The sequence below is a fragment of the Acartia tonsa genome, chromosome 11 (genome assembly GCF_053477335.1).
Source record: "Acartia tonsa isolate MP-2025a chromosome 11, ASM5347733v1, whole genome shotgun sequence".
In the NCBI taxonomy this organism is placed as follows: Eukaryota; Metazoa; Arthropoda; class Copepoda; order Calanoida; family Acartiidae; genus Acartia; species Acartia tonsa.
This window is the reverse complement of record NC_137270.1, coordinates 31,353,629-31,368,353: the sequence shown is the minus strand read 5'-3', so window position 1 is coordinate 31,368,353 and position 14,725 is coordinate 31,353,629. Positions and strand designations below refer to the sequence as shown.

The window sequence follows — 14,725 nt, the reverse complement described above, 5'->3', positions numbered from 1 at the left end:
AATAACTACTGGACTAGGCCCCTATGCTGCAAAACGCTATTGAGTTTATGGCCCGCGCCTCCAGCACCAGTGAAGTTTTGACCCTCAACCTCACCAACCTTCTCATCCTGCTGGTTCTCAAGGAATTTATTAAACCATTAACGCCATATTTTGGCAGGTATTGAAAAAAGTGGTAGGGATATTTCACTTAGAGAAATAAATATTTTGCCTTAAACCTTTTTAACAGTCAGAAAAACTTCTATAAACAAGATAATGAAATTTAAAATTGAAAGATCCATGTCAAATTTTTATTATAATGAATGGTGGAAAATTATAAAAAAAAATTCACACAAATTTTATATAGATTTTATTGAATTTAAAACTCTCTACTTATTAACCTATCTAACAAAATATCTATCTATCTATCACAATGTCTATCTACCTATCAATTTGTCTATCTTTTTATATAGATTCTAGTGTCATAAATTTGGCTTATTAATAAAAATTATCCAAATTTAATAAGTTATAGATGCATAATCACTAAGACTTATTTCTACATTATATCTACCAATTAACGCTATTTTCATAATTGTATTTGGCGCACATTTAAATTACTTGTAGATTCACACACACACACACACACACACACACACAAACGCACATTTACATACACACAATTGCACATATACCGAAAAACAGGCTACTAGGCTATTTACTTTAAAGCCGTTCCCAAGGTCTTATTGTCCAAGTAGTATGACAGCAAATTAACAATCTATCTAGAATGTAAATCTATTGTGATCCTATGGTGTTAAATCTTGGAGAACGGAAGTAAAGAACTTTCTTTAAACTACAGTTAGTGAGAGTTTTACTTGCTCCATAGATTAATAAGAAAAAGAATTGTAAGAAGCTCCCTTTTTTGATTGAAGGGGAAAAACTAATAAAAAGACTACATTTTAAAGTCATCAAATTCAACTATTGATATTTTATATACAAATATCATATGATAATATGAGTTAATAACATTATACCATATAGTCATAGAAATTACTTAAATTTAAAGTTTTAAGTGAATGGGATAAATAATGCAAATCAAAGTTGGAAGAAAAATATCAAAAATTCATAAAAAGAAGTATGTATTTTCTTTAAATAGTCTTAGAGTTTCTACTCTTTTTTAAAGATTTTCTTATTTGTTATAGGAATCTCCAAGTATTTATTGAAATCATATGACGGTCCACATTTCGTTTTAAAGCAGTTACACTATGATATATTAAGAGACAGAGAGAGGGAAGTTTTTAATTTAAAAATGTTGTGTATATCTCCTCTTATTAGACATTACTCTATGACAAATTGATAGATAGAGAATTAGGAAGGTAAATAAAATGGAAAGTGGTATTTGATGGTATATACTTTATACCTTCTTACATACATACATTCTACCAGTGTATGTTTTTATATTCTTGTACATTAAAAACATATGTATAGAGTTACTATTATGAGTTATGCCTTTAACTTTTCATAAAGATAGAAAAATAAGGGAGGGAGGGTACATTGGACAGAAACTAGACACGTTCTCTCCTTCGTGGCTAAAAAAGTTATCTTTATTAAATGTTGATTGGTTGGTTAAAACTGTCAGCATCCCAATGTTTCAACAAAAAACTAATTGGCTATTCTATCTTATAATATAAATTATTTAGACATTTTTTGTCTGAAGCTAAAGATCTCGAAATTGCTGGTTCGAATGGGTTGTACTTCAAATATGCCTTGCTATGGTTTTAGGCTATTTTCCTGGCTTCTATCCGTCTTTCCTTATGTGCTAGGGGCTAAGCAACCAGTCTATAAACAGCAATAAGCTATTTATATATTTTATTCAGTTTATAGAAACACTGATTTAAAAAAATTGTCCATATGACTTGAAATTAAATTTAATAAACTTTAACGTGGATCTTAAGCTTTCTAAAATCAATAAAGAACTTGGTTGCTAGTATTGCAATTGATCAAAGGAAAAAGCTTGAATTTAATTTTTTTACAGCAAGATGAACTAATATTGAATTTTTACAATACTCCGATTGTAGATTGAAGTTATTGGCGGAAAAGTTTAGACATGGAAGGTTTGTTTTAACTCAATCTAAGTCTATAAGCTAACGAATGTTTTCAAAATTTATGTAACATTAAAATCCAAGAGAAGATGTTTTCTTTGAAATGGAGAGAAACTTTCAAGAGAAATCGCCCCTAGAAAAAAGTTACCCCCTTTTTTTCCTTTTTTTAAATAACAAACTAAAATAGAAAGGGTTTTTTTCTACCCATAATCTCCCTCCTCAAGTGCCCCGGGAGGCCGATAGTACACATACAAAATAAAAAAAACATATAGAGAAACAAATTGAAAATAGATAGATAGATAAATTTTCTTGCTTTCTAAACTCACCGCCACCAACATCTTAATTTTGACCAGTCATTAAAAACGAGTCATTACGAACCAGGAGACAAATTTTCAAACATTTTTATATATATCTAAATCAAATAAGGATTATTTACATTTACGACGATAACGAATTATGCATAGCGTACGTTTTAGTCAACTACGTGGCATTGAATAAAAGTATTATTGGCTGAAAAAAAATTATGTGAAAATGAAAAAGAATGCATTACTTTACTAGTTGCTTCGCCCCTAGTTTCTAAGGGAGAGTAGGAGAGGTCAATATAATAGACTAAAACTAAAGACATTTATAAATCTCAAAAAAAAGTACAACCAATTCGGACCAGCAATTTCTGAGATCTGTAGCTTCTGACAATAAACATTACTACTTGATATTATAGGACGTCAACATGGCTACATGGCTACAGTTCTTTCTTGATACAATAGTTTAATTAGAACAAATTTTCACACACAAATATGAAATGATTCAAATAAACATTAAAATGACTGAATAGTCTTCCCTTTTCTAGATTTACCACTTTTCCAGTCATGTTGTATTTATTTCTGTTTGTCATTTATGTCGCTAAGTTCTTTTCTCGTATTCATTCGAATACGGTGGATAGGAACCGGTACTCATCCATACGAAAAAACTATGTCCAGCATCGTATTATATCCAGCTTTCTACGAATATAGAAATGTACAATCATAAGATTAAAACCATTTTTTTTAGCCGGCGCCTTCGGCACCTCGGGGCTAAAAAAACTAGTTTCAATCTCATAATTGTACATTCTATATCCGCGGAAAGCCGTTTATAATACGATGCGAGAAATAACTTTTCTCGTATTTATTCGAATCCGTTGGATAGGAACCGGTACTCATCTATACGAAAAAACTATGTCTATCATCGTATTATATCCAGCTTTCTACGAATATAAAAAATCTTATAATTGTACATTCTATATATCCGCGGAAAGCTATTTATAATATGATGCGATAAATAACTATTCCAGTACGGCTTCGAAACCGATTATTATCCGTTAGATTAGAACCGGTTCTTAGCTATACTAAAAATCATATGTACGGTATCGCGACGCATACCCGGATAAAATGTTTCTCCAAGCTGGCTAATATGTCTAAACAATCCCCTACCCTGCAATCTCACAATATTCACCTTTTCTATACCCATATTAATATGCTATTTTTCTAACCCCTTCGACCTTCAGTAGTATTATGTTAATAAAATATCAGCACGTAAGCGCTGCCTTGAATTTAATTAAATATTTGGACAAGGAAACTAATAATTAAAAAGTCTCAGACTTAAAAGGACAATCTAAAAAATTATTAGATAATAACAATTTAAATTTAGCAAAGAAATGAAAAAAAATCTCGAATAAATCATATGAACCATTTTTAAAAATTATGCCAGCATCAGATAAGGAGGGGATGTTAAACTGTAAATTATTCTGTTATCAAACTCTTATTGACATTTTCTTTCAATAATTTGGCAGCTTAAAAACTTTGGGTACTTTAAATCAACCTTCATTGGTTAGTTCAAACTAGCTATATCCAAACAATAATATCAATCTGAAATAAGAGTTATTTTATTTATCATCATTGTTCATGTACATTTAGTAAACTTAAAAAGTAGAATGGGGGAGTTTACCTTTATGGCATGCAAACTTGCATGTAAAGATTCATGTCATTAATAGATGTGATAAAAACTTTCTGATCAAGTCGGAAATATGGAAAAAGATCTTTTTTTGGTGCTTTCCCACAAATTGCAATGAAACCACTCTCCCCCTTCCAACATAAAAATAAGGGGAGGGGGTCCAAATGCATAACCTTTCGGTGCCCATATCTAACTCTACAGGGCTACCTTATATAGCCTAAACTTAGAATCTTTCATAATTACATTCAAACCTTTTTTAGTATTTCATACATGATCCAATTGAGTTTCATGTTAACCAAGGGTATACCAAGGGTCAAACATTTTAAAATTTGTTTGTAGTTGCCAAGTAACTCCATAAGTAGAGTATGTAAGACAGAATGACCATCCGTCACCTACCGTCAAGTTTAATGAAAGAATCTTCTGTAAGTTTTTGAAATTTTAAATGCTTTAAGTTCAATTAGACATATCCTTATAATAAAGTAACAGGATATCTGTGTGTTTGTGTGTTTGTATGTTTGTACCAAAGGATCTCGCTAACTGCTTAGCCGGGAAGGTTTATAACTATTTTGGGGGAGGGTATTCTTGTATATTCACATCCGTAAAAAGTGAAAACTTGTAATGAAACTAGGGATAAATATGTTCATTGTAAAGGGGAAAGAAAGTGTCGTAGTTTAACTCCCATTGTTCCCTCCCTCTCCGTCTCCATATTATAAATCTTATAAGATTTATATGTTATTCTTATTAAAACTTAATTATAACCAAAACAATAATATAATAAAAACAACATAAAATAGAAAAATACAATGTAAGGTCAAAAATATTGTAAGTAAATTTTATATTTTGTAAGAATTTATTAGAGCCAAAATGTAAATTGATTATAATCTTAAGTTATTGACCGATTTCACAATCAAATTTCAGCATCATAATACTAAAAAAAAAAATTTTATTTATTAGCATCAAAAACATTTTCAACGATTTAAATTTTTTGGGGAATTTTCATTTTTTTCTTTTTTCCATTTTTTTTATACAAATTAATAATCTTATTACAGTTTAATTTCAATTTAAAGTATTTCTGAGAATCTTATAATCCTATAATAACTTTATATAGATAAAGATTTTAAACGGTTTAATGCTATTATTTAAATTCTAATCCTATTTCATAATATTATAAATGTACTTGTTGTATTTGATTTGAATCTTACAATGATTGTATAATTATAAACTCTGAAATATGGTTAGGTTTTAAGAGAAAAATGAAGTTAAATTATTTTTTGTTTGTCTATGAGTTCATTAAGGTCTAGAAACCCACCTAACAGAAGGGTCTGATTTTTCCATGAAAGTTATTTATTACATTCCTAGGTTGGTTTTAGGCTATATTGCGGAGGGGTCGTTTTTTGTCTGTCCTTAAAGATATCTCTGTCCATTAAACTGGTATTGGTCTCTATTTTAGGTAATTTTTCTTCCCCTATCTCTTAATTTGAATATGGAGTCACTGGATGCTGAGGGCGAAGTCACTAATCTTAATAAATAAGTTTTTAAATGCTGGAGGGAGGGGGCAAGGGGCGAAGATTAAAATTTGTCCTTGTACTAAGTTTCCAAGGCCAATAGGGAATTTAGCATGTTTACTTGACAATGTAATGAGATAGGGGATAAAGTGATACCTTCTTCAATTCCTGTTATCATACCATCAACATAAAAATTTAGTTGTAAATAGAATACCGTAGTAAGGCAGGCATTTAAAGAATATATTTTTTTAAATTGATGTAAATCCCCAATGCTGATACACAAAATTACTGTAGATTAAAATTAGTGGTTGAAACGTTTGACCATTCAACTTAATGAAACAACCAATCAAAATTCACTACAGTTCTCAGAGTTGTAAAGCCAACGAATAGGAAAGCGTTATTATAAAACTTTGGGGACTAGAGTATCAAACAACCCATTATCCCTCTCTCTCTCTCTCTCTGGTAGTAAGGCATATCTTTTTTTGGTAGTAATTACTAATAACGACCTAAATATCTACGATAAAAATGTTAACTTATAAAAAAATTTAAGTGACTTAATAAGGAATCATACATGTAGTACTAAATAAATTAAGAGGCAGGCTTTTTTATGTAGCATTGTCCTATCCAATTATCCATGGGGTTTTTGATGAGATTTTGAATTTGAACAAAAGACTGTTAATCTCAACTAAATGGCCATTACGTATAAATAAATACCGGTGTGCATACATTTCTGCACATGTTAAACATCATCAATATAGCAAAAAGACAGAAAAATAGCTTATTATAATGGATATAAAATAGTCGAATATATTGACAGGGGAAAATTATTTGTAAATTTAGCTTGCTTATACGGACCTAATTGATTGGTCAGTTAGTTGTTAATCCAGCAGGAGGGAAGGTGATGGGGTGAAGGGGGTGAAATGGAGGGTAACGTTATTTTAGCCAGATGCGAGCATCACATTATCAGAGTACATGAAAACTTGTTGCAACATCCATACATCATCAATCTAGCAGAACTGCTATTTACTATTAAACTTCCACTCCATCTTTGCTTCACTCTCATCATGAAACACCCCATGAACGTTTAATGGAGGAATGGAATTACCCCCCTTTAAATAAAAAGCTTGCACGTCTATGAAATACCCCCTAATTGCATAATTTCTTGCTCTATATATAGTGTATGATACCTTTCGAGATTTTACTTATTCTCCACTTATTCGATTACTGCCATCGTTTTATTTTAAACTAGTGGATGCGCCCCTAGCAATTATTTAAAGGGGTATAAAACCATTAGCCTAAACCATTCAAATGCTTAAATCTAGAAATACCCCCACTCCCACAAAATTAAAAACAAATACATTAGGTTACCCGCCTCAAACCTTTGAAACTTCACATTTTACCCTCCCTCAAAATAAAAAGCTTGTACATCCCTGCCTAGTTTATTGCAACTTTGAGAATAAATTGAGTGTATGTACATTTTTATGCTCTAATGCAGAAGGTATGTTTATACATTCTAACAAAAAATGGGCAATTTTTTCCATGAATAGTGCAACATGGCAAACCAATATTTTATTATTATTTTAGATTTAAAAATACCAGTCAAATGATAAAAAATAACTCAAAATTTTATTTCATTTAAAAAAAATATAAGATATATTTAATCATAAAATAATTTGCTATTGGATGTGATTATCCTTTCTGCTGTTTTGTAATAAAACCTTCAGCGCACTATAGTCAATGTCATTTTGTTGCATTACTGATAACAGACAGGTATTATCATAAATAAATAGTCAATATTAATAGGATTTTAGTCCTAATTATTAGAATACGGTTTTATTACAAAGATTATAATATTAGTTATAATTAATGTTGATTATTATTAGATGATTTAATAATTAGGTCAGCAATAACAACATAGACGTCCAAGGGTCGGGTTAAAGGGAAGTTTACCCCCCTCAAATAAAAAGCTTGGAAATCCTTGTTTCAACAGTGAACCCCTTAATTGTTTTAGATACCTTGCCCTTGCGGGACTTTTTCCTTTGTGAAGGGCTTGACTTAATGAACCAACCAATCAAAATTTGATAAAGGTACCCAAGTCAACGAATAAGAAACGTTTTTCTCGTATTCATTCGAATCCGGTGGATAGGAACCGGTTCTCATCCATACGAAAAAACTATGTCTAGCATCGTATTATAAACGGCTTTCTACGAATATAAAAATGTACAATCATAAGATTAAAACCAGTTTTTTAACCGGTGCCTTCGGCACCACGTGGCTAAAAAAACTAGTTTTAATCTTATAATTGTACATTCTATATCCGCGGAAAGCCGTTTATAATACGATGCGAGAAATAACTATTATACAACTTTGGGGACTAGTGTAAAAACAGTCAAATGTATTTCCCCTCCCTGTTTGTAAATGATTTTTCAACTTGTCCTACAATTTGTTTTTAGAAGGATTGTCCTTTATTGACATTGACAACATTTAAATAAAAACATTTTCTCGTATTCATTCGAATCCGGTGGATAGGAACCGGTTCTTATCCATACGAAAAAAACTATGTCTAGCATCGTATTATATCCAGCTTTCTACGAATATAAAAATGTACAATCATAAGATTAAAACTAGTTTTTTTAGCCGTTGCCTTCGGCCCCTCGGGGCTAAAAAAAATAGTTTTAATCTTATGCTTGTACATTCTATATCCGCGGAAAGCCGTTTATAATACGATGCGAGAAAAAAACTATTCTATGTCATTTGCAGTTTACATACAATCATGGCTTTTTAAATCAAATTTTGTATGTATCTATCTATGGATCTGAACTATCTATCTATCCATCATATTATGTAAAGTAGAAAGTTCTTTTTCGTCTTTATGTAAAACCAACAGCCAGATATCAGGGAGGCATCATATAGGTCCTGAATTGGACGTAAGCTGTTTCATTTCTGATTTTTAGTTTTAGGAAGGATCAAGGCTATTTTTGTCGCCTTCCTAGATGATATGGGCGGAACTGCTATGTATTAAAAAAGTATTCTTTTGCTCTATATCATAAAAATGACAACATTTATTAAATCAAAAAGTAATTCTTTTTAGGGATGCTTTGTGTCAAATAATTAACTTAGAGTATAAACAGATTGATGGGTAGAAAGTAAGATAGACATACAAATAGATATAGAAACAAACAGATAGACAATCAACATAAATGGATGAACAAAATATAGACAGATACATACGCTGGAAGATGGTATATAAGATAGACAGATATCCTAAAGGTAGATAGCAGAATAAATAGAAAGACAAATACATAGATAGATATATAAACAAATGTATAGATAGATAAATGAATAGATAGATAGACATACAGATTTATATATGCCTTCTGAAGTTAAAAGAGTTAATGAAAAACCTTAATGTCTATTTGTTCCGCTTATAATTTTTATTACATTTTTATCTTTTTTCAAATCTAAGCTTTTTAAAACAAGTATTAATGTATCCAAAGAAAGATAACTTAGTTACAAATCTAGCATAAAATCTGTTGATATTTTAACCTTACTTAAAATTCAGTAAAAAATACAAAAAGGTCAAGTAAAGTTTGTTTTTTGGTGGTTTAAAGTACATTTTTACAATGAAAATATGTAATATAAGTGTATGTAAAAAACCGCTAAAACCTGATTAAAAACTCTCTCTTAAACTTTCACCGCCTGCCTGTAGGATATGGACACACATTCAGTAAAGAAAATAATTTTCCAGTATGGCTTCGAAACCGATTGATACCCTCTGGGTTAGAACCGGTTCTAAGCCATACTGAAGAAGCTTTTTATTTTGAGGGAGGTTAAATTAGGAGTTTTGAGGAGGGTAATCTAATGTAATTTTGTAATATTTTGAGGCCGGTAAAATGAGGGGTTTCAAAGTTTGAGGGGGGTAAACAGCCCTTTACCTCCACTCTTGGACGTCTATGGAAATTTTATAAAAATTTTATTCAGCTATTTATAGATTATTTTTCTTAGGAGGGATAATTTAATTTATCATAATGGGGTATTACATTTAATTGTCAATTTTTAATCTTGACCGTTGTTCAAAATTTACTTTTAACAATATTTATCCTTTTTTTGCTTTTAACATTGCACATATATAATTAAAAATATTTTTTAGAAATTACATTTTAATTAGTTGTTAAATTAGAAAAGAAATATTTTTCTTTCAAAGCATTATGAAATACTTTCAACTTTATAAAAAAGCAAAGAAAAAAGAAAATAATTTTCAAAGTAGATAGAAGGCCTAACTAACCATTAGGCTTAACCAAATAATCCTAAACTTAGTCTTACCTAACCTATTTAAGGGTTATTCTATTAATATCAGGGATCTTAAAGGATAGGACAATTGGCGAAAAATTGTATCACCATTTATTATAAGCCAAATTACTCCTTTTGTAGATTATAATTATTGGTTGAAAAGTTTCGACATTGCAAGTTTGGAACCAACCAATCAAAATTCAATTAAAGTACCTAAAGTTTTTTAGTCAACGAATAAGATAATTTGTACTTTGAGTACCAGTGTAATTTAAAGTCCAATATCCCCTCCCTCCCTCCCTGACTAAATTGTTGCAATCCCGTGAGGGTGCAATACTACTATATTCACCCTTCAGAGAATCTCACATTTTTTGTCTGAATTTTAAATGTTAAGACCACATAGTAAGGTCAGCTTTGGGAAAAATGCTTAATTTTTTTTTTTTAAATCCGTAGCATCTTTATAATTAACAAGATAAGAATATGGACGATAAATTGATCTACTCTCCCAATTACGAAAATAGTCATTTATCGCATCGTATTATAGACAGCTTTCCGCGGCTAAATAAACTTATTTTAATATTCTTAGGAAATTTATACATGATTTTTGAGTATGGCTGAGAACCGGTTCTAATCCAGCAGATATTAATCGGTCTCGAAGCCATACTGGAAACAAAAGTGTGAAGCCTCAATGAATTATCTATGTGTCTACAGACGAACAATCCCAAATTGTAAATATAGTGGCTCTAGCATAAAGCGAGGAAATGCAATTTGATATTTGCCTGTGCCAAAATAATTTACATTTTTAGCAACCTGTAAATTGAATAATTTGCAAGAAGGGGGGTTGGGTGGGATACCTTCCATATTTTATGGTAATAAATTGAAAGAAATATGAAATTAACACAGCAAGGTCCTAAAACTTTAGAAATAACCCATTAAGAAAAAAATAACATTTAGGGCGCGGTTAAAGGAACGGCGCGTTAAATTGGATCTTTCCACTCTTCTTTTTTCATCAATAGCATATTTCAATAGCTGCAGGGTTTTTTTAAATTTTAGATTACTAATACAACTGATTCATTTATATGTTTAAAATTATGAATCATGAAATGTAAGGTCATTTAGTGTGTTAGAAATTATTGATATTAGTCACTACTGGAATAGTAGCGACTCTATAATTCCCGACTTCCCTCATATTAGCAATTTGGCATTCTATACTAGACCAGGGATCTAAAGGGATAAGACAATGACCGATAAATTGATGTAAATTCCCAATGATGATAGACAAAATTACCCTTTGTGTATATTACAATTAGTGGTTGAAACGTTTGGGCACTCAACTAAATAAACAAACTAATTAAAATTCAATAAAAGTCCTTAAGGTTTTTAAGCCAACGAATAGGAAAACTTTATTATAATACTTTGGAAACTAGTGTAATAAACAGCCCAATGTCCCGTCTCTCTGAGTAAGTCTGAGTAAGTTTGAGTAAGTCTGAGTAAGTCTGAGTAAGTCTGAGTAAGTCTGAGTAAGTCTGAGTAAGTCTGAGTAAGAATGAGTAAGTCTGAGTAAGTTAGGGGAATCAAGCATATCATTCTTGTTTATTAACAGATTTAAACATTCAAAACAAAGATTAAGTAAATGTATTTATGATATAATGAAAAAATAAATTTTTTACCATAATATAATAAATTTTCAAATAAAGAAATATGATTAACTCTTACTCTATTGCGATTATTTATGTTCTTTTTCATATAAAATGTTTTGGCGCTTTTATTGCTGCGATTCTTTTTTATGTAAATACAAAAAATACCCATATAAATAAATTTTTTTTTAAACTTGTGAAAATTACAAATTACATTGGTTTGGCAAATGCATTCACAATAGCTGATTAAAAATGCCTTAGAATAGAACGATTAAATCCAATAGTAATAACGCTTTGGAAAAAATTAGTGAGTCAATTAAACAATAAGAAACCAGATTAGCCAAGGAGCACTTGACCTCCCAACCACTTCCAATTCAAGTTTTAAAAAGAAAAAAAATACTTAAAGGGTTAATTTGTCTTAGGGGAGATCTCACTTGGGACGGTGGTAGTGGTAACCCCCCCCCCCCCCCCAAAAAAAAAAAAATAAATAAATAAACCCTCGCAGGACCTATGAGCAGATTAACTGTAAAGGTGATCCATATAGGTTTGTCAGTTAGAGAGATCCTTCGGTACACACAGACTGAAACACATCCTATTACTTTTATAGAAGGATTACATTTACTTTTTGGCAGTCACCTTATAGATTAATAAACATAAACATGGAATTTTTTTGAGTGTTTGTAAAGGGTAAAAAACTTGGTCTGACAGACGTTAGGACAACTCCTAAATGTAGACTAACTACACTTCTAAAATTAAACAATGCGTGATTTAAAAGTAAACATAATTAACCTGCAAGATTATTATGTTTGGTCAGGATAAGGTGTTGTTTTAAGGTCCTTAGTAATACTTTTTGTGTTTGAAATAATACCAAATACCATCTATTTCAAGTTATGTTTTTCCTCATAATTAAAAATTATTGTTTGTCTGTCTGTCTGTCTGTTTTTTTATATATTTGCTTTGCTTCTTATTAACATATTTGTTATTTTCACACAAAATTTAAATGTTCGAGAGTAAATTTTAAATAAAAATGACTATTTTCCAAATGTTTTTTATCCTTCATTGACCAATCCACGAATGACCTACCACGTAGCCTTAATATATTATTAGCAAAAATACTTAATATCATGTAAAAACAGGAATGACAACATCCATGAGAGAGCAACTCTAAGGGCATAATTTTTCAAACTAAGCTCATATGAATAACAAGTCAACCCTCTTTATTTTTCCATATTGTAATATCTAACATATAACGCAATTCTCATAATGACATTTTGTCTTATAGGCTTCATATTATATAAAAAGCTGAAGAAAAAAATACAAATAGACGGACGTACAGACTTATACAAACTATAGAGGTGCTTCTCTTCTAAAAATTACAGAGCCCCTAGGCCATACAAAGAGCAGACAAAAAATAGGTAGGTTTTTCCACTAAATGAAATTCCGCAGGGTTTGTACCAAAAATCTGTAAAATAGATAGTTTATTTATTATATTAATTAAAATTATTCATTATTGAGACAAAATGTATTATTATACATTTATTGTTATAAACACTAAAACTATTAAAGTTTATTTTTGACGGGAAGAAAAATAGTTGTTTATCGTATTATAAACAGCTCTCTGAGGATATTTAAATGAAAAATTAAAAGAATAAAACCAGTTTTGTTAGCCCCAAAACAAAACTGCTATTAATTTCATGGTTTTCATTTTAATATTCGTTGAAAATTGTCTGCAATACGAGGCTATACATGATTTTTTAGTATTGCTGAGGACTGGTTCTAGTCAGCTTATACCAATAACGAAATTAATTCGGAAAAAATCACGAAACCTATACGTGTTTTTCAGCTGTCGTTGGGGGGCAACACATAGTAAAATTGACGACCTCTCCATTTGCCCCCCAAATATTATTTTAGAATTATTTTGCTTGTTGGTTATACCTTATTCCTGGGTTCTAGTCCAGCGGATATTAATCTATTTAGGAGCCATACTGTAAATAATATTCTCTATTCAAAATAACACGCTTTGTAAAATCTTGACTCATAAAAAAATCAATGAAAATTGTAAAACGCCTTGATATATAATTAGGGAAACTTCTGCGTAAAAAAGTTTAAAAAGAAGCTAAAAACCTGACATACATAATATCAAGGACATACGTGTCCGTAAATATTAAAAATAGCAAGCCGTCAAATTTAGATTTAAAGAAGAAAAGTAAACAAAAATATAATAATAAATCGCGTCTACATCCTTCAATTTAGCCGAAGATTTTAATCTTATATGTTACAGACGTTTCTTTGGACATATAGACATGATATACCCAACTTAAATAAAAGTTATGCTAATAAAATTATCAATAATCATAATGGTTTAATTAACTGCCATGACAGGCGCTTATCTTCGGTTTCGGGCTGTTCTCAATCGGTGGAGCCGGCAGATCTACAGACGGCGGAGACCTGACAGCCGGAATCACTCAGGAATAGATTCTTAAATTTTATTTTTTATTCTAATCTACGTTTAAATAAAAATGTGAGATTTATATATACAAGGACGTCAAATTTTTTTAGAGAGGAAAGTTTATATGCTGTTTCATAAAGGAAAACCATATCGGTCTAGTGGTTAGCAAGATTCTTAGGTGCAGACAGACAGACACACATACATAGACAACCAATTACTATAAAATAATTTTATATCCTAAGAATCTTAACTAACAGAGCGACCTGACCGGCGGCATGTGCTTCCTGATGTACACCAGCGGCGCCGAGGAGAAGCTGGACTGTGTGATGCGCACTGCCTGTGAGGACCCCTACCTGGCCAGCGACTACCTGACCGCCGCCAAGATGTGGTACAAGATGCACAAGCTCATGCAATCGTAAGTTCTTCTCTAATTTCCTTGAAAACAGTAAAAGTGTCGAACTATGACGTCAGAAAAAATTAACAATTAACCAATAAGAAGCCAGTATTCACTGTGGTAAAATATATAGCGGCCTCTCATTGGTTAATTGTTAATTTTTTCTGACGTCATAGTTCGACACTTTTACTGTTTTCATTTCCTTCTACGGACATTCGTACGCCTGTTAGTTGGCCTGTCCGTATGTCTGTTTGTCTGTTCTGTCCTCTGTAGTTGGAGATGGTTCTTTATGTATTTTAATATTTTATGAACTAAAAATTCTTTAGTTTATAGAGAACGATATTGCTCTATAATTAGTTAAAGTCACCAAATAAAAAATATTTAAATACTTT

General features: G+C 30.9%; 1 protein-coding gene across 1 annotated transcript in view; it reads left to right on the top strand.

Annotated features, from left to right (window-relative positions):
* The first annotated feature begins 16 nt into the window (after positions 1-16).
* The window catches only part of LOC145331500 (uncharacterized), a 32,706-nt gene continuing 17,997 nt past the window's right edge, over positions 17-14,725 (top strand). Inside the window, exons 1-3 of the mRNA XM_080176193.1 lie at positions 17-123; positions 13,874-13,959; positions 14,197-14,354. Coding sequence (XP_080032319.1) covers positions 24-123; positions 13,874-13,959; positions 14,197-14,354 — 344 coding nt within the window. The 5' untranslated portion in view covers positions 17-23. The remainder of the gene's footprint in view (positions 124-13,873; positions 13,960-14,196; positions 14,355-14,725) is intronic.